Here is a 27,370-nt window from a genome sequence, read left to right as displayed (position 1 = left end):
ATCCAACTGAATTATATAGTACAGGTGATTAGATTGCAGACATTCTTACCAAGACTCTCTCCAAGATCAAGATTGAACACTTATGAGATAAACTTGGAATGGTTGAAAATGTTATTTAATTGAGAGTCTCGGTTATTCTGATATACTAATATATTTAAAGATGTTTAAAGTGTAAACTCTTTTATTTGTCATGTGTGTGACTCCATGACTTCATGGACCCCCTGTGAACATTATTGAAGGGTGACAACTTTTCAATAATGAACACTTGTTTCAAATTGATATTGTAAAGTGACGATTTTACAATTATCAATTTATCTGTCTTGATGAATATCATGTGACTTGATATCTGTGGACATGTCATGATAGTATATACATCTCTGAAACATTATGATAGATATCAATTGATCAATATCATTAAATAAACCATAATTATGATAGAGATCTTCATGGTGAATATTATGAACATAATATTCGTGGACATGCCATGAATCATTAACAGTATGGTAGGCATCATGTGACTTGATGTAAGTGCACATACCTTACTTGATAACTACGAGTCATGGTGAGTATCACGAGACTTGATATTCATTGTCGAACCATATCTCTAAATATCACTATGGTGTGATTTCTCCTCTTCACAATCAATGGATGAATTGTGATGTTTTCTCTAACATGAAATGTGTCCTCCCTAGTTAAGAGGGAGTGCTAATTCTTGTAACGTTGGTCATGAAATTTCATGATTCCGATGCATAAATTTGATTTCATATCAACATATATAATAATAGATTAACTATTAGTATATACGTTAAATAATAAATCAAAATTGAAATATTGTTTGCCACCGGTTACACCATTTCATGTCATCGGGTTGTGATTAAGCAAATTCTTAATAAATCACGATCGATCAAGTGAATGCTTGTTAACGTGCTGTAGTGAGTAATACGTAGGGAAGAGATGTGTCTTCCCATGTGGGAAGACAGATCTCCTTACTACGTAACCCCTCATTCACATATATAACTTGCATACAATGTGGAGGATGAAAACACCGAAATCGATAAGTGTTGTGCATCCTTCAATCCACACTACAGCAGTTCAAATACAACTTTCAGGTTATATCTCCATCTCTTCTATCTTCTTGATCACAGAATTTGAATAAACTTAACAAAGACCTCATGGCAAATGGCCTGCAATAAAACGTAAAATCAGGCGTTTAAATTGCTAATTAAAGAGATCATTTTTTAAACGAGTCCCCGAGCATGGTAGTCTTGATAGTTAGAGTATTTTAAATATTTTGACTGAACGCCAATGGTGGAGCTTTTTTGTAGGTTTTGTAACCGATTGCCATGATATCGTGACTTTTCAGCACATGATACGTATCATACCAATTAAGTATATAGTTAAGAACTTCATAGAATTCCATAAATTTCATCTATTAGTAGCAGACTGGTTTCCACGAACGCAAATGGACAATGTTCGACCAGAATGAAATTTTAAGTGAAGGTAATTCTGAACTTATCCATCCATCTCATCTTTATATGCAAATTTTAATCCAAATCCACTTCCTAGGTCCCATAGTGTAGACATATATATGATACAAAATAAACTTTCAACTCTGCAAAGCTATTCCGAAAGTAAGTAAAATACAATAATAAATACAATGCCAACTACAACTATTCCATACAGTAAGGACTTGGGAGCCCCAATGCTTAAAAATCATGCGGAGCTTCTTCAAGACAAAGATTGAGATCCACCAAATTTTGACTAAGAATAGTAACCGCTGATTCTTCTGGGTTAATAGGAAAATTTTGCATATAACCTAGTTACTATGCAGACCAAACTTAAAAAGAACTCATGGCCCCAAAATGTTTCACTACTGAAGGTGTAAAACAAATGGGCAAAAGGTTATAAGCCGTGCCAGTAGCACACAATAATATATGAATGAGCTAGGTTGATGACAAACAATACTTAATCACTGCCAACATATGTTTTGTCTTCATAATATTTCTTCTCACTTTCAACTTTCTTCTCGTTTCGCTTCTGCACACAAGAACAATTCTTCAAAATCAAACACAGAATAGTAGGTGGTAAAACCTAGTAACACATAACCTTGCAATCAGAACCAGCAATAAACATAATTACAGTTGGTAACCTGTTAGTATAAACCACAGGGATATGTGCAAAAAAAATATTATGTGGGTTATGATTAATCGTTTTCAGATCAGCTATATTGCAATATATTTGTAGAGATTAGTTCTCTAGCAAGTTGCATAATAAATTAATAATCTGGTTTATATTTCTTTTGGATTTGACGGTGTAGATTTTTTTCATTATGGACTAGAAATTTCACGAGTTTGATGAAAATGCAACTTTTTCATAAATTTCTTGAACCCATTTGCCAGAAATCATTCCAATGTAATAAATTTTGAACTCATTACTGCCATAAAATCAGTCCCCTACAAAGTACTACATGATTCAATAGCTTGCTCCGAATAAGCAACAAAAACCATTTCTTGCACTCACCTATGCTCATTACTAAACAGAAAGCTTTTCATTGAGAAAGCTCTTACACAATTACATACGAACATTTTAAAAAATTAAGCTTCAGTGTCAGGCTGAATAACAAATCTATGATTTTCAACACGAAAATAAACTATTTTTAAAAGGATATTTCACTGTCCATAAGCAGTAAACTTACAGTTTCAGCAAAATATTGTGGGTTTTCACACATAAATCCCATATTCCAATGGGGTATGTTTAACCAAGGCAAAAGCAATTAGGAAAAAATGCATCAGTAGAGAAAAAATAAATAAGATAAAAGCTCGTTGATTTGACAATCACCAAGTAGTCCAACATATCTTTTAAAAATTCATTATAAATCAATATATCATTATCAACCACCTATTAATTAGCTAATTTCATCAGTCAACGGGGTGCCACAGTAGATATTGGGCTGAGTACAGCAATAATGAAACCATTTTAGACTACAGTCATCTAGAAAAAGGTTCTGTTTATGAAAGGATACAAGCACCCATGTAAATCTGGGGAAAATAGAGTATATAACAGCCAAACATTAAGAACCTTGGAGGATGAACATAATTTTGTCTATAAATTATTATCCAAGAATATAAACTTGCACAATTGATTATTTATAAGAATTCCTGATTTTTAACTTGTTGACTTAATAATTACTGTCAAAATTAAATTTATTGAATTGCTTTGGATCATAGTTGAACTACTCGCCAAGGCCCAAAAAAAAAAAAAAAAATCAGCAAAAACTCGACAACTTAAAAAATTGCTTAAATTTAATTAGAAAAGCATTTTTTTTGCAAAATTCAATGAGGAGATGCATCCAATGAGTACACAAATGAAACAAGTTGAGTCTAGATATATTTGATTGATTTAAATGCAAATTGGGTACAAAATGGCATCCTCATGTGGAATGCCAATGGCTCTAGTGAAAACTAGGGGAGAGATAGAACTAGAGGGTCTAGTCCTAGGAGTCCGATGTGGCTTGTCCACCTTGCCAAAATTAGGTTGAGGGTAGCACCACTCGTGGGGATCTGAGGATGAGAGAGGGGTAGAGAGATAGGTCTAGATCTTGGGGGAGAGAGGAGAGAGTGAGTGGTAGAGAAAAGGGATAAAGGAAGAGTGATAGGGAGATAGATAGGTCTAAAATTCGGAGCAAATAAAGTAAGTGAGATAGAGGGAGCGAGAGAATGCTGATAGGAGCCTACTGATTAATGAAATTTGACTAAGTCTGAAAATTTAAAAGATCTTCTAGAACCTAGAATTTGCATTATGACTCCTAGAGATCTGAAACTACTCTCAAACATCCTGCCAATATCTACATGAAATATAACTTAAAGTATAAGAAAGGAAAAAAACATATTGAAATGTGACTTATATTGAAATGTTAAATTGACATATTGACATATTGACATATTGAAATGTTATATTTCATGTATATATATTATATTCTGATGAAGAGAATGAGATTGACTTGAAAAAAAAAATTAGATAATTTTTTGACATGTTTGGACCTCTTTTTTATGCAGACAAGTTTTTGCTGAAAATCCGCCGAGTTTTTGTGAAAAACTTGCCAAAAACTCAGCGAGTTTTTTCCAAAAACTCAGCAAGTTTCTTCCGCAATTCAATGGCATAAATACTCGCCAAGAAAAAAAACTCGCGAGAGTACTCTGCGAGTATTCCATCTATGCTTTGGATACTCGGAAATCTGCCCAGACTTATATCAGGTATTATTTTCTGTAATATTTTCAATTTTTCTTCAAGTCTGCAGTAGTTTAATGTCTTTGGTAAATAATTTATTAATCTAGGAAGCACCAAGTCTAAAATATTCTCATACAACAAAATGCTCATCCTCGTTTACCCCAAAAAAAGTTTGTTGAAATATCCACAACACCTTCAATTTTGTAACTCAAAACATTTGAATTTGGGCTAATCAAAATGTCCTTATCGAATGCATATTCATCCTCAATGTTTTTTTGAAAATCAATCAACTCCTCACCATGTGGAAGTTTAAAAGATAGTGCATGATTTGGTGCATCTTCCTTCAACTTGAACTCTTCCTGCTAAATGAGTCGAACCCCTTTAGTCTTCCCTTTATTGATATTTTGGTGACACATGCTGTCATTAGAAACTAATCGAACACCTTCTCCTACCAATGACTCTTTATCTTCAACTTGCTTTTTAGGTTCCTCTTCTTCTTGCTCATTGGTACGTTTATTTTCTTGTGGCTTTAGTTCTAGCCCTCTTCTTGCTTGGGTTTACTAGCTTCTTGTGATTCTGATTCTGATTCGGACTTCATTTCTTATATCAAAATAGATTCTTTTGAGTCTTGTTCCTGGATCTCCTCCTCGGCCATTTTCCTTATGTATTCATATATGCCTCTTTAGTCAAGATAATGATTCCCGAGTTCCTTATGTTTTAGACAGAACCTTGGCTGAAAAATATAGTATTGGGCCTCCATAGAACCTTTCATCTCTATCTTCCATGTAAAATTTCAAGTCTCTGAGACTAGAATGCATCCAACATGTTAGCTTTATCCTGCTAGCTGGCAGGATCACAGCTCTAATACCACTTGTAATGCCCCCTTTTTTATTCCTTTAGTTTCAAGCCCTAGCACATAGAATATAAACATCCACAACACTTTAAGCTTATGGACAGTGAATATAAACAACACTGTATAATGACCCCTTTTATTTGGGTTTGACCAAATAAAAGTGTTGTGGATGCAAATCCGGGTGCGCATTCAGTACGGGGTCCAGTTCACCGGAAATCATAAGCTTTTTTTATATATATTGATGCGTGCCTATGAATTGAATTTTTACTGAGTTTATTTTTTATTTATAAATTCAGTTAAATTTTTTAATAAATTTATTGATTATTATATATATTAATATAATATAATACTATGTCACAAGGTTCGAGTTCGAGTTCGAGTTCCGCAACAATGAAAATCTGATGAAGTTTGAGGAAGGCAAAAAAATTGAAAAAAAATTCATGATTAAATTTGTCTTATATAAATTCTATATTTTAAGAATGTGATATATCCATAATCTTTTTTTAAATTTCAATTATTTAAAATTATATTATATAAAATTTAAATAAATTATAATATTGATAGCTGCTGTTTCTAGGTAAGATTGTGTGTGTTTTTTTGCATCAACGTTTCGGATCACACTCTGTGGTTGATCATAAGATGAAAGAGAGCAACATAAGAATGTTTAAAATAAAACAATACTATGTTTGCATAAATTAATTTAAATTAATTATAATATATTTAAAATCTTAATTTAAATATTTAAATTTGTTAATTTTAAAATAAAACAATACTCTGTTTGCTTAAATTAATTTAAATTTGTTAAGTTTTATAGATTGGTAATTTTAAAAGTAAATTGAACATTTCAAAATATTAAATTTTAATTTATTAAATACTAATATTAAAAATAAAACAATAAAATAAAGTAATGGATGAGTTTGACATGGATGAGTTTCTTAATCCAGCACAGGCTCCACCCCCATATGACCCTTCTCATGGTGCACCAAATAGTATACGATTTAATTTTTATAAATGCCCATTATTAAAATTTAAAATACATATTTAAAATTTTATAAAAGAGAGAAATAAGCTAATTTAATAAAAAACCTAAATAAAATTAACGCTAAACAAAAAACTGTAAAAATCGTTTATTTTTCTCAGCAGCCTTCCTGGAGGTTGCAGTAGGTGAGGCGACGCCCAACGTGAGTCAAACAGGCTTTGTGAAGGTTGACGCCCAGCATGAATCACTCAATTTTTTGCAGGTCGACAACTGGAAAATGAAGTCTGAAGTCGACCAACACTCTACTCTCACTCGAAAAAATGTGTAAACTGTCGGTTGCAAAAGGAATAAATTGTGCCCTAGCGAAAAATAAAAATTGCTTGCGGCACAGCCCTCAACCTACCTGGTTGCCTTTTCCCATACGAACTTGAAGATGAATTTCAATGAATTTTATAAGTTTGTTTAATGTTCGCCGAATTTCAAACTTATAAGCATGAAATTCGGCGAAATATTAAGTAATATATATATATATATATTATTTTTGTACTAATGAACCCAAAACGAACCAAACCCCTTTTCAAAGTTTTCTCGAACCAGAGCCAGTGCCCAAACCTGAACCGGCAACTTAGATTAACAAGTATTCCTGATTTTACTGATCAAAAAAAATATTCCTGATTTTTAACTTGTCGATTTAATAATTATTGTCAAAATTAAATTTATTAAAATGCTTTGGATACTCAGAAATCTGTCCAGAATTATATCAGGTATTATTTTCTGTAGCATTGACAACTTTCATCAAGTCTACAATAGTTTAATGCCTTTGGTAAATAATTAATTAATCTGCCTGAGTTAGGGGAACTCAGAAAGGAAAATAAAAGGGTTTTTGACCTTTAATTCCTGTCATGAGGAGCTTCATCCTTTAATTTCTCTGACGAGGGCTTCTTCCTCCAGTAAAATGAACCACAATTCCCATGCTCCAAAGGAGTAATAATCAGATAATAAAAGATGTATCGTCATATATTTCCCCCTTCTCCTTGTTTGCTGTCTCTTATACATCTTTTTTCCTTCAATGGTTCATGATTCTTCATTATCTTTAATAAAATTAAACTTTTAATTTTATATTTTATTTTTTATTATTTTATATTTTAATTTATTATTATTATTATTACAATCCCATTTCAGAAAGGGATCATTACATCCACAACACTATTATTTGGTCAAACAATTATATGCCAGCATACAGTGTAGTAATACAGTCCAGTGCGTTGCTGAGTTGATTTAAATGACAGATTACACATAAATTAAAGGTTCTGCAGGAATGTACATATTGCTCTTCGAATCATGTATGAAAATAATAAGAGCTAAATTTCTAATTCCAAGAAAGAAAAAGTTCACCATGTCAGAAACAAACATATAAAACTTATCTCACCTGCCTATTTAATCACGATGAAGCAAGTTGCAGAAGATGGGGGCATTAAACAAATAGTTTACTTTAATAATGTGTGTGTGTGCAGCAAAAATTATCTGATTCTTTTATAATGTCTTATGCAACAACCAGGTGAACACAAAAATATACAGAAAAATTTACCACGCATGCATAACATGGTTGCTAAATAAAACAAAAAGCAAATGAAGGGTTGAAAAATAAAACCTTGTAGGCTTCATGGTTAGCAACAATCCTTTTAATAATTGATGATGTTGTTATGTCTCTAGGACTCTCTATAATCTTAAAAATTCCCATGGCCTTGGGAGCTTTATATGGGTCAGCATCTCCCTGCACCAAATGTTTTCAAAATTCTATTCAGGAAGATACATTTATACTGAAAAAATAAGACAATGAACATCTATGGCATAAAATGAGCATAATGATTTTACATAGAATCAAATTATTTAAACATGTTTACAGATCATAAGAAACTTACATGTGACAAATAATTGCTTTCAGCAACAGTTCCATGAACAACTATCGAAATATCGAATGTCGTAATCTGTTCAAATCAGAATTGAAACATTAAGAAACTAGAACCTTAAATAATTTGTTTGTAGGGAAACTAAATAGCTTATATAGATTTCAGAACATCATCTCAAACACCATTACTTCATTCTAACCATACCCAACAAAAGGTGATAGGCAAACATTTGCCAAGTATGGCATATATAAAATCACGGTACTAAAATATTAAAGGCAAAAACTGTTAATGTTTTGTAGCTTCGGTCAGATTATTCTAACTGATGAAATCAAATACTTAATTGGCCTATCGGCCTTAAGCATTTGACATCTATCCTCCACAAGACATAATCGGATTATTTGCTTTATGTGCTTATTAAGATTACTTGCTTTAATTGTTAATCTATGAAACATGATTATGAATTAATCATATGTATGTATTTAATAATGTATATTTATATATTATTAAATACATACATATAATTAAATTGATTATATTAAATACATACATATAATCATGTGTAAATTGATATTGAGTATCGATCAGATTATATATTTAAAGTAAATCATAATTGATAAAGTGCATCAATGATAAAGCAAATCAAAATCAATAATAATTATCAATTAACCAATATATATCACTATTGTGAATCGGTGTATTTAGTGACAGCCGAAACTATGAGACATGCTCACATAGAGACATGTCTCTGCGTGGACATGCTCCACGTAGAGGCATGCCTCTACGTAACCATGCCTCCTCTTTATATATATAGAGGTGGTCGATCGGTACTTGTGGATATAAAGAAAACATTAAGTGTTGATACAAGCATCTACAGCCACTTTCACTACAGCAATATACATACTGGTAATTTGATAAGCATTATATCGATTACTTCGTTGTTCTAAACAGCACATACAAAGAGATCGATATTGATATAAATCTATCATTGTGAACAGCAGTTCATATTGAAAGTAAATCAATATTCTTAGAGATTGATAATACAGTAAATAAGAATTGGAGATTATATTCTAAGATTAAAATTTCAAATACCCTATATTCAAATCTGATAAATCTTCGACATGGTATCAGAGCCAGCCTAAGGAAGATCCAATCAGATTTGAATCAAAAGGCTGTCAAATTTATCATTTGAATTTTTAGAAAAACATTTCCATTCTCCAAATGGCCAACGGTGTTAGGTTCGAGGATCGTCTTGAAGGAGCCTCTAACTTTGTCTCATGGAAATTCAGAATTATGCTCACATTAAGAGAGCAAGAGTTAGAAGCATTTGTAGAGTTAGAGATAACTATGCCAAACGAAGAAGATGAGAAAAGACAATGGATAAAGAGCAATAATAAGGCCATGAAGCTATTAGTGGATGCAGTTAAGGATCACATAGTACCTATAATCTCCAAGTTGGATACAGCATTCAAAATGTTCTCAACATTAGAAAGCATGTACGAGATAAACAATACGAGCAGGGTTCTATCACTCAAAAAAACTTCATCATGTGAGGATGAACAAAGGAGAAACAATTTCATCATACTTCATGAGGATCACGGAATTAAGGGACCAACTCTCCACTATTGGTCACTTCATTGAAAGTAAGGAGCTAACTATGTTGGCATTGAATGTATTACCAGCTTCATGGGAAGGATTTATACAAGGAATTAGTGCTCGTTCAAAACTCCCTAAATTTGATCGGTTGCAGACAGTCTGCATTCAAGAGGAATCCAGGCTAATCACAAGGGGGGAATGGTCAAAGCTCTACAAACGAAGACATTCATGTGCTTAACTCTCATTCTCACAAGAAGGGGAGGAAAGGGAACTTCAAGAGGAAGAAGGACAAAGATGCAAGAGGCAAATACTCATCCAAGAGAAAGAGGGATATGACCAAGGTGCAATGCTTTAGATGTGATCAGTATGGGCATTACGCCATAAAATGCCCAGACAGGTCAAGACCTCAAGCCACTATTGCAAAAGTTGGTAAGACAAGGTTAGAAAATGATTCGGAGAAACTTGTGCTCTACTCAGCCCTATCAACCAGTCCTAATACCTGGGTGATTGATAGTGGAGCATCACGTCACATTACAGGATTCAAAGAACATCTTGGTAGTCTAATAGAAAAATCTGATGAGGAAGTAACTATTGGGGATGACTCCAACTATCCCATGAAAGGAATTGGGACCTGCACTATAAACCTTAAATTAGGCATTTCTCTCCAACTCACAGGTGTGTTATATGTTCAAGGGATAAAGAGGAACCTAGTCTCCATTTCAGCTCTTGAAAAAAAAGGATATAGGATCACCTTTATGGAAGGTAAGGTCTTGGCATGGCCCAAGAACTCAACCATCAAGAAGGCTCACACTATTGGAGTGAGACATGGGTGCCTCTACAAACTTTGCACTTCTCCTTCTCAATCCCTAATACATGAGTCAACAAGTACATGTGAAATTTGGCACAGAAGATTAGGACATCTCCATTTTCGAGCTCTCCCTTCAATTGAAAAAATGGTAATAGGTCTACCTAAGATTAAGCAAAACCATGAAGGAACATGCAAAGGATGGGCCTTATGGAAACTCATGAAAGGCACTTTTCACACTAGTGAGAGCAAATCTAAAAATGTACTAGAAATCATGCATTCTGATTTATGTGGACCCATGTCTGTAACCTCTATAGGAGGATTTTTGTCTTATGTTATCTTTGTAGATGATTTCTCTAGGAAGGCATGGATATATTTTTTAAAATGTAAAGAGTTAAAAGAAATCCTTATGAGGTTTAAGGGATTTGAGGCTCTAGTAGAAAATATATCAGGAAAGAGAATTAAAATACTAAGAACAGATAATGGGGGGAAATATACTTCAGATAACTTTAAAAAAATTTGTATCAATGCTGGGATTAAGAGGGAATACACAGTTCCTTATAACCCTCAACAAAATGGGGTGGCAAAGAGGAAGATTAGAACTATTGTTGAAGCTGCTAGGGCTATGATGTATGATCAAAAATTAGAAACATCATTTTGGGCTGAAGCCTCTAGTACTGTTGTATATATACAAAATAGATGTCCTCACTCCCTCCTAGATTACCAAACCCCTTAAGAAGCATTCACTGGAGTTAAACCTGACATAAGTCACCTAAGAATCTTTGGATGTCCAATCTATATTCATATACCCAAAGAGAAAAGATCCAAATTAGAACCCTCAGGCAAAAAGGGCATATTTGTAGAATATAGTGAAACATCTAAAGCCTACAGAATCTACATACCTCGAAAAAGACTAATTGAATTAAGTAGAGATGTCATATTTGAGGAAGACATTGCTTTCAGAAAATCCAAAAGCACTCATGAGATAGAAGACCAAGAATCTCCTCTAAATATGGAAGAGGATCATGCTCCTAAGATTCAGAGGGAGACTCATGAAGTAATAGAAAATGAAGGTCAAAATGAATTCATGGACCCTGCCAATGAACCTAGAGACACTAATGTGAATCGGAAGAGGCCACTTTGGGCAAGAAAAATGATTCAAGAGGCTAAAGACTGCAGCACCACAAGGGACCTTAAGGGAAAACAAAAGACCTCACAGGTTCTCCAGCTACGTTGCCCTGATGAGTGAGATCATCAAATCAAAGCCTTCCAGTGTCAAGGAGGCCATTAAAATTCAAGTGTGGAAGGATGCTATGACAGAAGAGTATCAATCCATCATTAAGAATGATGTTTGAGACATTGTGCCCCGACCAAAAGTTAAGTCAGTAGTGTGTTCAAAATGGCTCTTCAAAATCAAGCATGTTGCAGATGGTAGTATTGAGAAATACAAAGCACGATTTGTAGCCAGAGGTTTCTCTCTGAAGGAAAGAATTGACTATGAAGAGACTTTTGCCCCAGTTGCTAGATATACTTCTGTTAGAGTTGTCATTGCCATTGCTGCATCTAAAGGATGGAAGATTCACCACATGGATGTGAAGACAACCTTCCTGAATGGGATAATAGAAGAGGAGGTATACTTGGAACAACCTGAAGGGTTTGTCATACATGGAAATGGATCACATGTATGCAAATTGAAGAAAGCCTTATATGGGCTCAAATAGGCTCCTCGAGCCTGGTATGATAGATAAATATCTTTTGGGCTTAAACTTCTCCAAGAATGATGCAGATCCAAATTTGTACTTCAAGGTAATTAATGGTGAAATGTTAATTCTCATTTTATATGTTGATGACTTACTGATTATAGGAGAAGATCATCTAATTACCAAATGTAAACAAGATCTTGCATCAGAGTTTGATATGAAGGACTTGGGTCCTTTACATTATTTCCTCGGTTTAGAAGTTTGTCAACGAACAGATAGCATTGCCCTAAATCAAGGTAAGTACACTATTGACATTCTAAAAAGGTTTGGAATGATGGAATGTAAGCCCATGTCTACCCCTATGGAAACAAACTTGCACAAGCTAAAGGAAGCAACAACAGAATCAGAATTTGCAGATCCCACTTTATATAGGCAGATAATTGGGTCCTTGATGTATTTGGTTAACACCATGCCAAACATTTGTTATCCAGTAAATGCACTTAGTCAATTCATGTGTGAACCAAAGCAGATACATCTGATTGCAGCTAAGCATATTCTGAGATACCTACGCGGTACTATTGGGTATGGTCTCAAATACACTAATGTTGACCTAGATCTTCATGGATACATTGATTCAGATTGGGCTGGAAGTGTGGTAGATAGAAAGAGCACATCAAGGTGCTGCTTCAACTTAGTATCAGCTATGATTTCCTGGATTAGTAGAAAACAATCCTCAGTAGCACGGAGTTATACAAAAGCCGAGTACATTGCAGCCTCCATGAGAGCAAGGGAAGCAGTATGGCTAAGAAAACTCCTTGTGGGATTGTTTGATCAATCTTTGGATCCTACTATCATCCATTGTGACAACCAGAGTTGCATAAAGCTTTCAATGAATCCAGTATTCCACGACAAGTCGAAGCATATTGAGATTCCTTATCACTATGTTAGAGACGGTTGAAAGGAATGTGATTAAGTTGAAGGGATAAACTTGGTATGGTTGAAAATGTAAGTTAATTTGAGATTGAATCTAAATTATTTAATTTTGTTGTACTAATATTATGAAAATGTTTAATGTGTAAACTCTTTTGTCATGTGTGTGACTCCATGACTGCATGGGCCCTGTGAACATTCTTGAAAGGTGACGACTTTTCAATGATGAACACTTGTATTTGGTTGATATTGTAAAGTGACGGCTTTGCAATAGTTGACATCAATATCATGATGGATATCATGGAACTTGATATCTATGGACATGTCATGATAGTTAGCCTCTCTGTAGACATTATGGTGGATATCATGAGACTTGACATCAATGGATAACCATAATAGTTGAGATAATCATGGTGGATATTATGTGACGTAATATCCATGGACATGCCATGATTTAATATCCCTATGGTAGGTATCATGTGACATGATGCTAGTGCACATATCATAGTTTATGGATATATATGAGAGTCATGGCAAATATCATGTGACTTGATATTTATGGACATGCCATATCTCTCAGATATCACGGTGAGGTGATATCATTTATTAATGGATCTATTGTGTTCTGGGATAGAATTAATCCTCCCTAGCTAAGAGGGAGTGTTAATGTTTTGTAGCTTCAATCAAATTATTCTAACTGATGAAATCAAATACCAGTGAACCACGGGGACGCGTCCCCCCCCTTTTTGGGCGCGTCCCCCCGTCAGAAACGTCTCGGGGACGGGGGGACAGGGACGCGACGTCCCCCGCCGTCCCGCCACCGCCACCCAAACGCCACCGGGACGCGGAGACGTCCCCGCGTCCCCGCGTCTCCCAGGGAGACGTGGAGACTTGGAGACGTCTCCTTGGGAGACGTTTGGGCGTCTCCCAAAGAGACGTGGAGACGTCTCCTTGGGAGACGTTTGGGCGTCTCCCAAAGAGACATGGAGACGCCTCCACGTCTCCTTGGGAGACGTTTGGGCGTCTCCCCGTCCTTCAAGAGACGTGCAGACGTCTCTCCAAGGACGGGGAGACGCCCAGACGTCTCTTGTCGCCCCCACTTATATGCAATGTTTAAAATTAAAATTTTTAAAAAAAGTGAGTTTTTAAGTTTTTGGAGGGTTAAGGGGTAACTCTAATTGGACGTGGGCCAATAGAAAAATAACACCCGACGCCTTTAGAAAATAATAAAAGTATTTTTGGCCTCGCGGGGCGCTGCCCCTCGACCCCGCCCTGTATCGCGACAGGGAACGCGCAAGGGGCGCTGCCCCTTGACCCCGCAAGGGGCGATGCCCCTTGACCCCAACTTGGGGGCGCTGCCCCCAAACCCCCGTTGAAAAATATAGGGGGAAACCACGCCGATAGAAGTAGGGAAAATCTAACCTCCGAGTTTGATTAGGCTCCATATAACAACACAACTTAGAAATCTTGGTATTTAGATTTAGTATTTCAAATTTCCTATAGTCTCATTTCAAATGTAATTCTTACACTGTAATACTGTCATACATCTTTTCAAAACTAGTTTTTCAAGTACTATATGTATATGTACAAGTATATAAGCACCACCACCCCGCCACCCCCCCCGCCGCCGTCCCCCCGCCGTCCCCAAATTTAGGCCCTTGGTCCCCCCGTCCCCCCGTCCCCCCGTCCCCAACGCCCGTGGAACACTGTCAAATACTTAATTGGCCTATCGGCCTTGAGCATTTGACATCTATCCTTCACAAGACATAATCAGATTATTTGCTTTATGTGCTTATTAAGATTACTTGCTTTAATTGTTAATCTATGAAACATGATTATGAATTAATCATATGTATGTATTTAATAATGTGTATTTATATATTATTAAATACATACATATAATTAAATTGATTATATTAATTATACTTTAATCATGTGTAAATCGATATTGAGTATCAATCAGATTATATATTTAAAGTAAATCACAATTGATAAAGTGTATCAATGATAATGCAAATCAAAATCGATAATAATTATCGAGTAACCAATATATATCGCTATTGTGAATCGGTGTATTTAGTGACAGCCGAAACTATGAGACATGCTCACGTAGAGACATGTCTCTACGTGGACATGCTCCACGTAGAGGCATGCCTCTACGTAAGCATGCCTCCTCTTTATATATATAGAGGTGGTCGATCGGTACTTGCGGATATACAGAAAACATTAAGTGTTGATACAAGCATCTACACCCACTCTCACTACAGCAATATACATACTGGCAATTCGATAAGCATTATATTGATTACTTCGTTGTTCTAAACAGCACATACAAAGAGATCGATATTGATATAAATTGATCATTGTGAACAGCAGTTCATATTGAAAGTAAATCAATATTCTTAGAGAATAATAATACAGTAAATAAGAATTGGAGATTATATTCTAAGATTAAAATTTCAAATACCCTATATTCAAATCTGATAAATATTCAACAAAAGCAACAATAGAACTGGCAATAAATGAAATGTTCACATTAAGAAACCATAAAGCATAGAACACAACTCGAGACAAGAAAACACACCCATCTGAGGTATGTAGTCGTGAACTTCATTTTGTTTGATGCAATACCAAATGCAGCATATATTTAAATGAACAAAGAATAGGTATGGGGAAAACTGACTTGTCATAAATGTAGCCAGTATGCACATATAAGATGTTGAGAAATGACAGTAAGGTTCAATAGACATAGTCTGGTGGTAATGCAGGAGCAATTGTTGTATGATGACTTGCATTGAAAACCCATTGGACTTGCCTCCCCACATTATGTAGCCAGGTGATTAAGTGCCACCCACAAGTACAATCCAACCCCCAGGCTGTTGGCCAAAATGTTTCCTCATTTTGCAGTGCACTGTATTCCCTAGGGTATGCATTGATTCCTATTTACCTAACCAAAAATCATGACGGTGCACAGTATCCCCTTCAGTGTGTAGTGTTTCCTATTTATCTAACCCCAAAATCATGACAATCTCTCTTGACAAATGCAATTGTAGATTAGGAGTCGGCACCTCTAAAAGCTGGGAACACTCAAAAAATTTCATGATAAAGAATATCTATTAATCCAGGTTACCTGACAGGCTGACACAAATACACAATAGTTTTTAAACATAAACAGATATCAAAATAAGTAAACATTTGATTTTTAAAAATCAATAAAATTGCACAAAATTAGATACACAACTTATGAAACATTGATGACCAAATATAAAATAAACTATAAATTATATCTGCATCCAATCATTTCAAACACCAAAAGTAGTATAATTTATATTTATAGTTATCATCAGGGAAAAATACTCTCAAAGCAAATCAAACTAGGACGTGTGTTAATTATCAAGATCCTTATGTCAAGATAAGTACCAATGAAGATCATCCATAATTCATCACTATAAAATAAGTTCTGGATTGACTCTGAATACAAATTCAAACTGAAATGATTAATTATATCCCACTTAACCATAATTTATGTTCTTTGAAGTTCTAGATCAAGAAGTTAACAAGTAAACTACACCATATTTGAGTGGAAAAAATGCAATGTTTAAATAATGAATAGGCAAAGGAATAAGGGGACCTTTTTGTAATATTTTTACCAGCCATTTACGGCTATAACAAAAACAATACAAGCAAGTAAATACATACACAACCTACTAGAAAACCAAAGGAAATAACATTTTTCAATTTTGCAGCGTTACAGAGATTTTGTCTGCATTCAAGCTCAAAATTAGATGCCTTCTGCAGCTGTTTCACTTGTAAGTTGTAACTGGAAAAATAAATAAATAAATGAAGAACAAGAAACATAAAATGTATACAAAACAGCAAAGACTTGTTTGATTTCAATGTCACCTCAAACAAAATATATATATATAAGAGCATAAAATCAGAAACAAGAATGAATGGATAAGCAGCACGAACCATATCTTTAGTGACCTCACATGGTGCACCAATAATAACTTCATCCACATATCGACATGACAACACACTAAGACTGCGCTCATGGAGATGCATGATAGGATGATGAGGTCCTCTGTTTTTACTGTAAAACAAAAAGAAAGATAACAAGAAAATATTCAGTCAAATGTGATCACCAACTGCAAAATCAAAACATTATTAATGCAAAACACAGCTAGAAGTCATTTATTCATGTTTACCACACATCCTGCAGATGTCAAAGAACATACATGATTTGCAAAAGAATAAAGCAGAATGGTTAAAATTTCAATGAGACGATAGCCTTCCTTTCACACTTAAAATTAGATAAATAACGTTGAAGGCTTGAGGAAAAAAGTATTTACAAAAAATTTATAAAGTACCTAACAGTTTGATCTGTGTGAATGCCAACAAGCAAGAAGTCTCCCAACTTTCTTGCACATTTTAGTATCTGATAATCACAAAATATCCAGTAAGCTGAACTAGAAATATTATAACACAATGTAAAGCACCATAATAAAGCATGTGCGTGTGACAACAATTGAATGTCAATTTAGATAACAAAGAAGTTGAACTCAAAACGATGAACAAAATTTGTTATTGCTTTACCAGTGGTTGTTCAAAATTCAAATGATAAGAGAACACTTCAGATCATAAGTTCAAAGGCTACAAACAAAAGTAGTGATCTCATTGTGCATGTTTAAAAGTTTGTAAAAGAATATACGTAAGAGCATAGAGCATACCTCTACATGTCCAGCATGAAAAAGATCAAATGCACCATCAATATAGACTATTCGTGCATTTGGTCCAGGACCCTATAATCATGCAGAAAAAAGAAGAAAAAAAATATTCTGTTAGGCATGAAAGAATACAAAATAACAAAGGCAAATGCAAGGCTAAGTTGCACAAAACTGTGAAGCATTTAAAAGTTGTTGCAATTAAACAAATAGTTCATTATTTTGGTTATACTTCAGTATATTCATTTCGGTGCAAAACAAAATATATATAATTTGAAATGTCAAAAAAACAAAAAACTAAAGAAGTGATACACAAAGGGATAGCAGATAACGTTGAAAGATATCATTTTGAACATTAGCAAAACACTTGATTCATGTTAATTGATATAGAGGTATGTTTTAGTGTTAAGCAAAGTAGAGGTTTATTTTGGTGTAAACATAAATGAATGCATAGTATGATGCTGGTTAAAAAGACGATTTTGAGGGGAAAGTGTGCAACTTTATTTTTCATTGTGCACAAATGTAGTTGTCTATACTTACACCCCTAACTTAATTCCAATGCTTGCTTGCCTCCCAAAAACCTTACATGTGATGAAACCCATTCAAACAATTGACAAAAAATAGATCTTTTTTTCTCTATAACATACTAAAGGCTGTACATTTCAAGCCAATCTGAGAAAGCACAATAAGGGTTTTATTCTGACTTTTGGTTTCATTGTCTTGTTGTGGTCCTAAACAATGGTTTTACATGTAATTCATAGTTTCTCAACCTATGTTTGAATGTCATGGCCTTATATGCCCTAGTTCATGTAAATACAATGGCTCCATTGGATTTCAAAGCTAAAACCGGTTCCTCTGCATCTATTCAAGGTCCTTTGTGCTATTTGTCTAGTCATTGTGCCTTTGCTGAGCTTCAAAGCCTTATTAATGACAGCTTGCTATTGCGCACCTAAAACATACATGCCTTGCACTTTACATTCTAATTTACAAGACTTGCATTAATCGATTCCATATGGCTTAAGTGAAATCCCTGTAGTTAAACAACCATTTGTGATTGGCTCAGGTGGTCCTCCTTTGTTGGTATTTGCATGCATAGCATCCATGTCAAAAGTGAGATGTGCCACTAGTGCTAAAGTGGGGGAGCTTGTGATGAGTTGTCAAGTTTACATTAACTGAGTTGTGTGTACATCAAAAGGTGGTGGGTCTACAAAGTGGAGTTGGTGCTATGTTGTTAACGACTTTGCATAGAGGCATCTGTGTCATTTTCCTATTGCAACAGCTAAACTATCACCAGCAAATTATTATTTTCACATGGTTTTTGTAATGTCCCCTTTTGGGATTACCCTAGAATTTGCCTAGAATCGCAAATTCCATTCAAATAAAAGATGTAAAATAGTTAGGGTTATAACTTTACCCTTAGAAATGCATTTTTAACAGGATAAACCCTGATTTAAGTCCTGCAACCATATTAAACAATATAATATATATAATTCATAAACCTCGATTATTTCCATTTGGGTTAGTAATCACACATATTAGTACAAACACATATAACTATCATAATTCATTAGAGAGGTCTAATCACGATAGAGTTTTAAATGAAGGAGCATAATAGGATGGGCCCGAAGCAATCTTCACACTAAGCCCAAGAGCGGACACTCACCCTCTTGGCTCCAAGTGGTAGGCACATTGGACATCCACCATGGAGTGATCTGCCTAGTGGAATGCTTGTATCTGCACCCCCTATCCATGTTTCCTTATTCATCCTCTTATGATCAAGAGCATGAGGAATTCAATAACACTTCCCCTACAACCTATCGTAATTATGGAGTCCCCTAGAACATCATATAAGGCACGTCAATCTTATTCTTTTCCATTAAGCCCAAAAGAACAGAATGACACCTGCAAAGAGAACCCTATAAGCTGAAAGATAACAAATGAGAGCAAAAGTAGAGGGGGCTAAACCAAAACCAGGCAAAAACCATGTTTACAGCTGTATTTTGGCTTGCAAAGGAAATTGAATAATTCAGGGTCCACAAAGAAAATGTCCAATATCTGCTAATCAGATGGTGTAAGTGTAAACCAGCACTATACCTAGCCCAAGCATTGTGCAAAAGGAAGCAACCGAGTAAACTTCTTAACAGAATACAATCCAAATGCGGGCCACAAAATAGCCAATAACTATTTAAGAATTTATGTCAATTTGATGATACAAGAAGTCACAAACCAAAGGGAGCATAAACAAACAATCAGCAGCCTTAAGTACGAAATCCACAAAAACCTTCTCAAGAGGAAATAAGTTAACAGTGTTACTGACCAACTCAACATCAAATCATCACCAATTCATATAACAAGCCTTATAAAATTAACTGCTTAATAAAGATATTCCAACTCCTTAATTTGTTAGAGTTAGGTGTTGGACAAATTTCTGAAGACTTAGTTCTTTAAAATTTACTTTCTTGTTTCATATCCTTCAAGTTGTGTTAACACCTCTTTATGATGCATTAACTATCAAAAATAGTATGGTATGGCAAGGTGAACATTAAAAAGTTAAACTCCTATAACGGTGCAATTAGATGTCCAATTCAACCGGGCACATTCATTTGAAAAAGTAATTTTTGTGAAGATTTAATTTTTAAATTTTCTGTTTTTGTCTCATATCCTTTACTTGAATTTAACTGTTTAACATGATAGAATTATTGAGTTATAAAACCTTTTTACCTTTCAAATCAACAGTAAAATATAATACATTCAATACATTGAAAATTTATGCCATGGAGAGATAAAAACAATGACGAATTTAATAAAAAGAAACAGAACATCACTAGAAGTGGAAAACGCTAATGACTCAGATGTGGAAGCTCTATCTACCTTTCCATTTGAAAATTGCACAATCCTGCGAGAAGTAGGAAGAAAATGAGAAACCCGCGTTCCACTAGAAGTACCCCCACCTTCATCATTGTGATCATGACCATGGCTAAACTGTCGCTGCAAAGAAGCGTGACTGTAATTATCACTGTTTGGCCTGTCCCTCACACAAAGCAGCATCCGGCCTGGCCTCAAAATTTAAGCATTTAGCCCACAATTTGAAATCATGCTTAAATATATCGATTAAATCATACTTAAATATAAAGATTTCCAATCTTTAATACAGAAGCTTAAGCAATATGGTAATTAAACTATGTCAAAAATCTCAAAACAAATTCTTAGAAAATATATAAGAAAAAAACCACCAAATTTTTAGGAAAGAAAAAAAAAAATGTTTAGATGTCAAACTGCAGAAACTGTCAACAAAAAGCCAAACAATACTTAAGCAGGGCTAATTCTCAACAAAGAAAACGATGAACGATCCAGAATAGTGTCATTACAACATCAGTTAGCATTAAAATAGCTTTAAGTCAGTGGGTTGAATTGTTGCTATGCCAATAAACATGAATTTAACATTCATGCCAGGCTACTGAAGCAGGGCTGAATGGCAGAAACAGGCATGAAAGTGTCAAAATGTTACATTACGATAGCGTTCCTGAAAATGATTCTGCAAACTGTTCTAACTAAGCAATGTAAGAACAAAGGGATAAACTGATGCCATCCTGCAGTTCAATCCAAAATCAAACAGTAAAGACAAACTAACAGTCAAAAAAGAAAAAAATGCAAGTGACCAGTATAGGATTAATGCAAAGTCATTAAAGATTAAATAGCTTGAAGTCGGTCAGCTGAATTGGTGCTACATCACAAAGCAGGAATCTAGAGATCAGACAAGCCACCATCACAAGACTGAATGGCATTAACAGACATCAAAAAGTCAATATCTTGCATTATGACAGCATTCCTGAAAATGATCCTGCAAACTGTTCTAACTTAACATTGTAAGAAAATTGAATAGATTGATGCTACCCTGCAGTTATATCCAAATAGTAAGGTCAGAATAAGAGGAGTTTTTCTGTATGTCCAACATGCCAATTATAGACTATAAGCCCACACATTAATCTGGAATTGCAGACCTATTAAAGTTGAAAGTGCATTATCTGCCTCATAACATGATAATAAACATGCAGAGATTAGTTACAGATTCAAAAGTTATGCCAGCCTATGCATTAAGAGGCAACCCTCAGCACCACCAGACTTTCAAGTTTTCACAATTGAAGCTACACAATACACACTAACAAACTCCCAAATGAACTCAGTCAAAAGTTTATTTGAAGAGAAAGTATTTAGACTGAACAGACAACCCTTGCTAAGAAACCTGATCTTTCCTTGGAAGGTTGTAATAAACAATGGCTACAGACGTGATACACCAAAACAAAGTTGTTGTTGTTGCCATTAGTGTTGTTATAAAAAGTAAAAATATTGAAGAAAGAAGTGATGTTAATGTCTAAAGATTAGGAAAAGTACATCGATGGAGCTCAAGAAGTATATCCACTTATAATAGACAAATGCTTGGGTAAAAAGAAACTGGTTATAAAAAAGGCTAAATAGCATTCATTAAAAAACTATAAATATAACTAGAGAGATCAACTTTTTGTGATCAAATAGCTTTGATTGAGGGAAGGGGAAACTTAATGATGCATAAAGCTGATGAAAATGAAAGCAGGAGATTAGAACAGATGGTCAGTTATAACACACATTTATAGCAAGGCTCAGCTCTAGAGAACCAATCACATCATCCACTATCATCGAAAACAGCCAATGAAAGGTCCAATAATGCCCCTTCAAAAACACACATTTATAGCAAGGCTTCTAGAGAACCAATCACAACATCCTCTATTATTGAAAAGGGCCAATGCAAGGTCCAATAATGCTCCTTCAAAAACAAACAAGAATAAGAGGGGTTAGGCTAGACAATCCTAGGGGCAAATCAATATCCCCCCTTAGGACTTTCCCTAATGTCCACAGCCAATGAAATAATGAAAAACCTATTAATACCCACCTGTCTCTGTGATTGAGACTGCAAACAGCCCCTCACTCTCAAAAGAAAGCATACTCAGTAAGCCCTTCTGTGTGTTGGGATGCTTTGGTAGTAATACGAAGTAGCATCACCTCAGTGACCTATCCCCATCTTGGAGCTACAAAGTGATACATAAGGATTAAAAAATCAAATCACTTCATCAAACAACCAATAACTCATTACAAACAAAGATGAAGCATTGAGTGTGTAAGATCCGCTGGGCACATTACAGAGTGTTTTGCTTGGCAACAAACTCGTTAGAAACAACAGAGCAGCAATAGCATTTTCGTCAAGGTTTTTTCACTTGCAACAGTGGCAGTTCCCTATCTGTCATGGTGGGTTTATTAGTCATAAGGCAGTTCTGTCAATTCCTCTGGCAATTTTTCCCATCACATACAAGAAGACAAAGTAACCAGAGAGAAGGTAACTTTCATTTGACTCAAAGCTTGCGAGTCCTTTGGTGCATGAAAGGACACTTCCAATATATGATATTTGTAAGAGGCTTTTCAGGAGTGAGTGAATTGAAAAGTTTGGTTGGTGCAAGAGTTAGACCTGTTGGCATAGACTAGTTGAATGATTGGTGATAGAGTATTAACATACTCTATCCAAGCTTCTTGAACCTAATTTTGGCCAAAAGAAGGAAACTGGGTATTTGCCACTTCCAGTTGATTTCCCCCACAGTAGAGTTTATTGGTTGAAATATTTGTGCCAATTGAATTGTGGCGGTTGTTCTATGCTTGTTCCATCTTTGTTACATTCAACTATAGTACATAAACTACAGTAATTCTAGCACTACCTGCATTCAAATTTATCAATTTAAAATATAATTTAAGAAAAAGAACATATACATCTGTAAGTTTCCAGAATGTACTGAATTTTGAGAAATAACAGTTCATATCAGTATCAACACAGTTTAATCTCCCAGTATTGAGGACAGTTGTTTGTAGAATTGTATGACAGTTAACAAGATCCCACAAAGAGGAATTTCATCCTTCGGTGAATCAAGAGTTGAGAAAGATAACTCAAGAAGGTGAATATTAAGAAGAAGAGTTGGCTCATTCAACAACTAGTAGGAGTTTATGATGAAGACCCATGAAAGCCTCATCAAACAACAGGAGGTGCTTGTTAAGAACAAGAATCCATGTATAAGGTGATACACGTTCAGTGTAAGAAACTTGAGTGGAGGAATCGAGAAAGAGCATGCACAAAAGAAGAAGGGAGAATAAGGATCAGTATATAGAGAAGCAGCCCAAGACAAACAAAAACAAAGCTCCAAGGTAGTACAAAAAAAAGGTAAGGTTAAGGAGTCCAATAGAACCCCTTTTAAGTTAAGTTGAAACAATATTAGTTATTAAATCTTTCTGATGACAAATAGATGCTAAGATATTGAAAAATAAATTTAACAAATAGAAATTTACTTTTTTAGTGTGCATGAATTCAGTGAGGCACAAAAGATTTTATTTGCACATATCAAAATGGAAGGTTTGTTGCTTTTTTTTGTCATGGCCATTTAGCAATAACAAGATGCTTCAATTTGTAAGCCTTTAAGAGAAACACCATGTAGCTTTACCCAAAACCTAGAACTCGCAACAATTCCCCATAGTGACATTATACGTGATGCCTTAAGAGTTCTAGTAGATCATATACCTAAGAATGATAGAATCGTGGACTAACTACAAAGATTATGTGATTAAACCAAAAGAACCCCATGCTTAAAATGAAATACATTGATAGAATAATGACCTTGACATTTTAAAAAAGACTATTATTCCCAATAATTTATTTAACATTTTATTCCCAAAGAATCGCATATGAAAGAATAGAAATCATGTGTTTTATCCCCAAAGCAACACAAATGGCTAAATAAATATCATTTGTAGATCAAACATAGAAAATAGCAACATTAGTCTACAATATGATGACTTAAATTAAAAACATCAAAAATTGAGGACATTAAAAGTTATACAAATGAGCCAAAACAAAAAGTTAAAAGACCTTGGTAGAAAATTTTGGTCAGCCCATTGCACCTTATAATACCTTCTACCATGTATGGATGCACTCCTAACTATTACAACCTTTTTTTAATTTTTTTTATCAGAGAAGGGTTGGATGGTTAGACTAAACACCAACTAATTTTCCACAACTACCACTTGAAACCTAACCGTCTTAACCAAGCTTCCAACATTGGGGTTAGTTGAAATAACAAATTCATACTTTAGCCCACATAATTATTACACAACATAGCTACCAAGTACACGGGCTAATAGTACATTACAAATGGCCCACCTAGCATCAATACTAACATATCTAGATTAACTTCTAAAAATAAAGGTCGGATAATTTAATAAATTGGCCCACCATTTATATAATCAAATAGAAACATGATACATAAGACTTAACATCAATAATACAACCATAGGACCCCATTATTCTAGACTAGCAATCTAGCCTCTAGGATTTGATAGAAATTATAATCCTCTAAGACAATTGTGTTACTTTTCATTTAATTCTATTTCATTTCTTGGAGTTTTTATTTGTCATTCCTAACCTTTCACTATACAAACATATTTTCTAAGTTTTTTGGTTTCTTTTCTACATTTTCCACTCTTCTCATAAAGTTTTTAAGTGTTTCTTCACCCCATTATTCTAGACTAGCAATCTAGCCTCTAGGATTTGATAGAAACTAAGTTACCAGTTCCAGTTCGGATTCAGGTACAAATTCGCGGATTCGGCAAAAAAAAAACATTTGGGAATGGGTACAGGTTCATATATATATATATATATTAGTTTTTTTTAATATATATATGTTCAAACTTCAAACATCAAAATTATATATGTTCACAGTTCAAACATACAAATATGAAACATACAATGTAACTTTCTCATACAATGATACATAAATGATAACAGATAAATCATAAATCATAAATCCATAATTGCCAATGCCAATAAATATTCTGATATTGATATATTGTAAATCATAAATGTAATATCATATTCATAATTTGCAAAAAAGATAATATTCAAGTTTCAAGTTTCAACTGATTCAAGTTTCAAAATGTTAAGATAAGATTAAAAAATTTGCTTTTTAATTGTTTTTCTTTGTTTTCTAACCCGTGGGCCCAGTTTTTGGGAACCCACGGGCTTGGGTTCACCCAGGTCCTCCTTGGTTCGACCTGGGTCCCACCCGGGTCCTGCCCAGGCGGCTGAGTTCCGCAGGACCCACAAGGAACCCAGCCGCCTGGGCAGGACCCAGGTGGGACCCAGGTCGAACCAAGCTCGGACAAGGACCGGGCATGAACCAAGACCAGGACCCGGCCATTTTTGGCAAGAACCGGTAACTGAGGATAGAAATTATAATCCTCTAAGACAATTGTGTTACCTCTCATTTAATTCTATTTCATTTCTTGGAGTTTTTATTTGTCATTCCTAACCTTTCACTATACAAACATATTTTCTAAGTTTTGTGGTTTCTTTTCTAAATTTTCCACTCTTCTCATAAAGTTTTCAAGTGTTTCTTCAAATTTACTAATAAGATATTTCAGGTCATTATACTTTCATTCTTCAATCTTTTCAAGGAGATAATCCACTCGTGTGTACAGATGCAATTGTAATGTAAAGATTGCATAGTGAGTTTAATGGTTTTTTCTAAGAAATTGTGGATTTGATGTTTTAGAGAATAATATTTTTTTAGATTAGAGATCATATCAGTTTTTCATGCACTAAGGAGCTTATTCTACTGAAGGCAATGTATCATTTAAAATGGAAAAAGAGAAAATGATGGTATGAATAGTTACATGTAAGGGAGAAACTCGATAATGTTCAAATCACCTATTCTAAGAGTTCTCACCCAATAACTCTTTATTAAAAATATTCATCCAGCATCCAGTAACATGTTAGTTCTCTTCAACAAAAGATAGGCATTTTCTTTCAAGCATCTAAACATTATTCACACCCAAATCCTTCACCATCAAACAAAAATTCACATGTGACAGTACAATGTACTACACAATACTCACTCAAACATCAATTTGCTCAAAGGGCATCATCATTATCAAGTTCGAACTCTATCTCATATAGATACATAGCTTAAGCCATTTAAAATAAATTTGGCTACAAGAATGGCCCTTGCCTCACAATTGCAACCACAATTGGCAAGGTTTTGCTGCTGATGCATTATGGGTTAGTAATTATGGCTACAATTTTTAAAACATGAATATTCATTTCACCCTGCTTGAACTTCCAACCAAATCCCCACCCCCTTTCCTCAAAATTAAAAATCTTGTTAAGTAGAACTTCCACATGGATTTCTATCTTCCTAGCAACAAATATATGTGCCAAATCCTTGACTTAGATTGAATCTATCCAGGTTGGAGATGCATATATTGAGCACCATGTCATCCTGATATTTGGCATAAAACCCTAAAACATAGAATTTCTCTATGAATTCTTCCATTGTCATGTCTTTCTATAAGAGGTGCATGAATTGAGAAAGTTACAAATTGTCCCAATTCCAACTGCAATAAGTTAATGCATCAACAAACTAGCTAAAGATCCCTCTAAGGTTTCAAGAGAGCCATCTATCTCCCCATGTATGAGCTGCCCCATCCAAGTCCTAAAAGTCAACATTTGCTAAGCTAATCTTGGTTGGCCATCCATGTACCTCTACTTTCTCCCAAATTTACTATTCATTTCTAGATTAAT

The 27,370-nt window shown here is 34.7% G+C and overlaps 1 protein-coding gene across 1 annotated transcript in view; it reads right to left on the bottom strand.

The window, feature by feature from the left end:
- Positions 1–1,589: 1,589 nt before the first annotated feature.
- LOC131072800 (ethanolamine-phosphate cytidylyltransferase) overlaps positions 1,590–27,370 on the bottom strand; it is a 40,829-nt gene continuing 15,048 nt past the window's right edge. The window contains exons 3-9 of the mRNA XM_058009057.2: positions 20,593–20,774; positions 17,728–17,799; positions 17,368–17,435; positions 16,970–17,090; positions 7,982–8,047; positions 7,711–7,833; positions 1,590–2,037 (exon numbers count right to left, since the gene is read on the bottom strand). Of these exons, the coding sequence (XP_057865040.1) occupies positions 1,966–2,037; positions 7,711–7,833; positions 7,982–8,047; positions 16,970–17,090; positions 17,368–17,435; positions 17,728–17,799; positions 20,593–20,774 (704 nt within the window). The 3' untranslated portion in view covers positions 1,590–1,965. The remainder of the gene's footprint in view (positions 2,038–7,710; positions 7,834–7,981; positions 8,048–16,969; positions 17,091–17,367; positions 17,436–17,727; positions 17,800–20,592; positions 20,775–27,370) is intronic.

Source organism: Cryptomeria japonica, chromosome 2 (genome assembly GCF_030272615.1).
Source record: "Cryptomeria japonica chromosome 2, Sugi_1.0, whole genome shotgun sequence".
NCBI classification, from domain to species: domain Eukaryota; kingdom Viridiplantae; phylum Streptophyta; class Pinopsida; order Cupressales; family Cupressaceae; genus Cryptomeria; species Cryptomeria japonica.
This window is presented reverse-complemented; position numbering and strand designations above follow the sequence as displayed.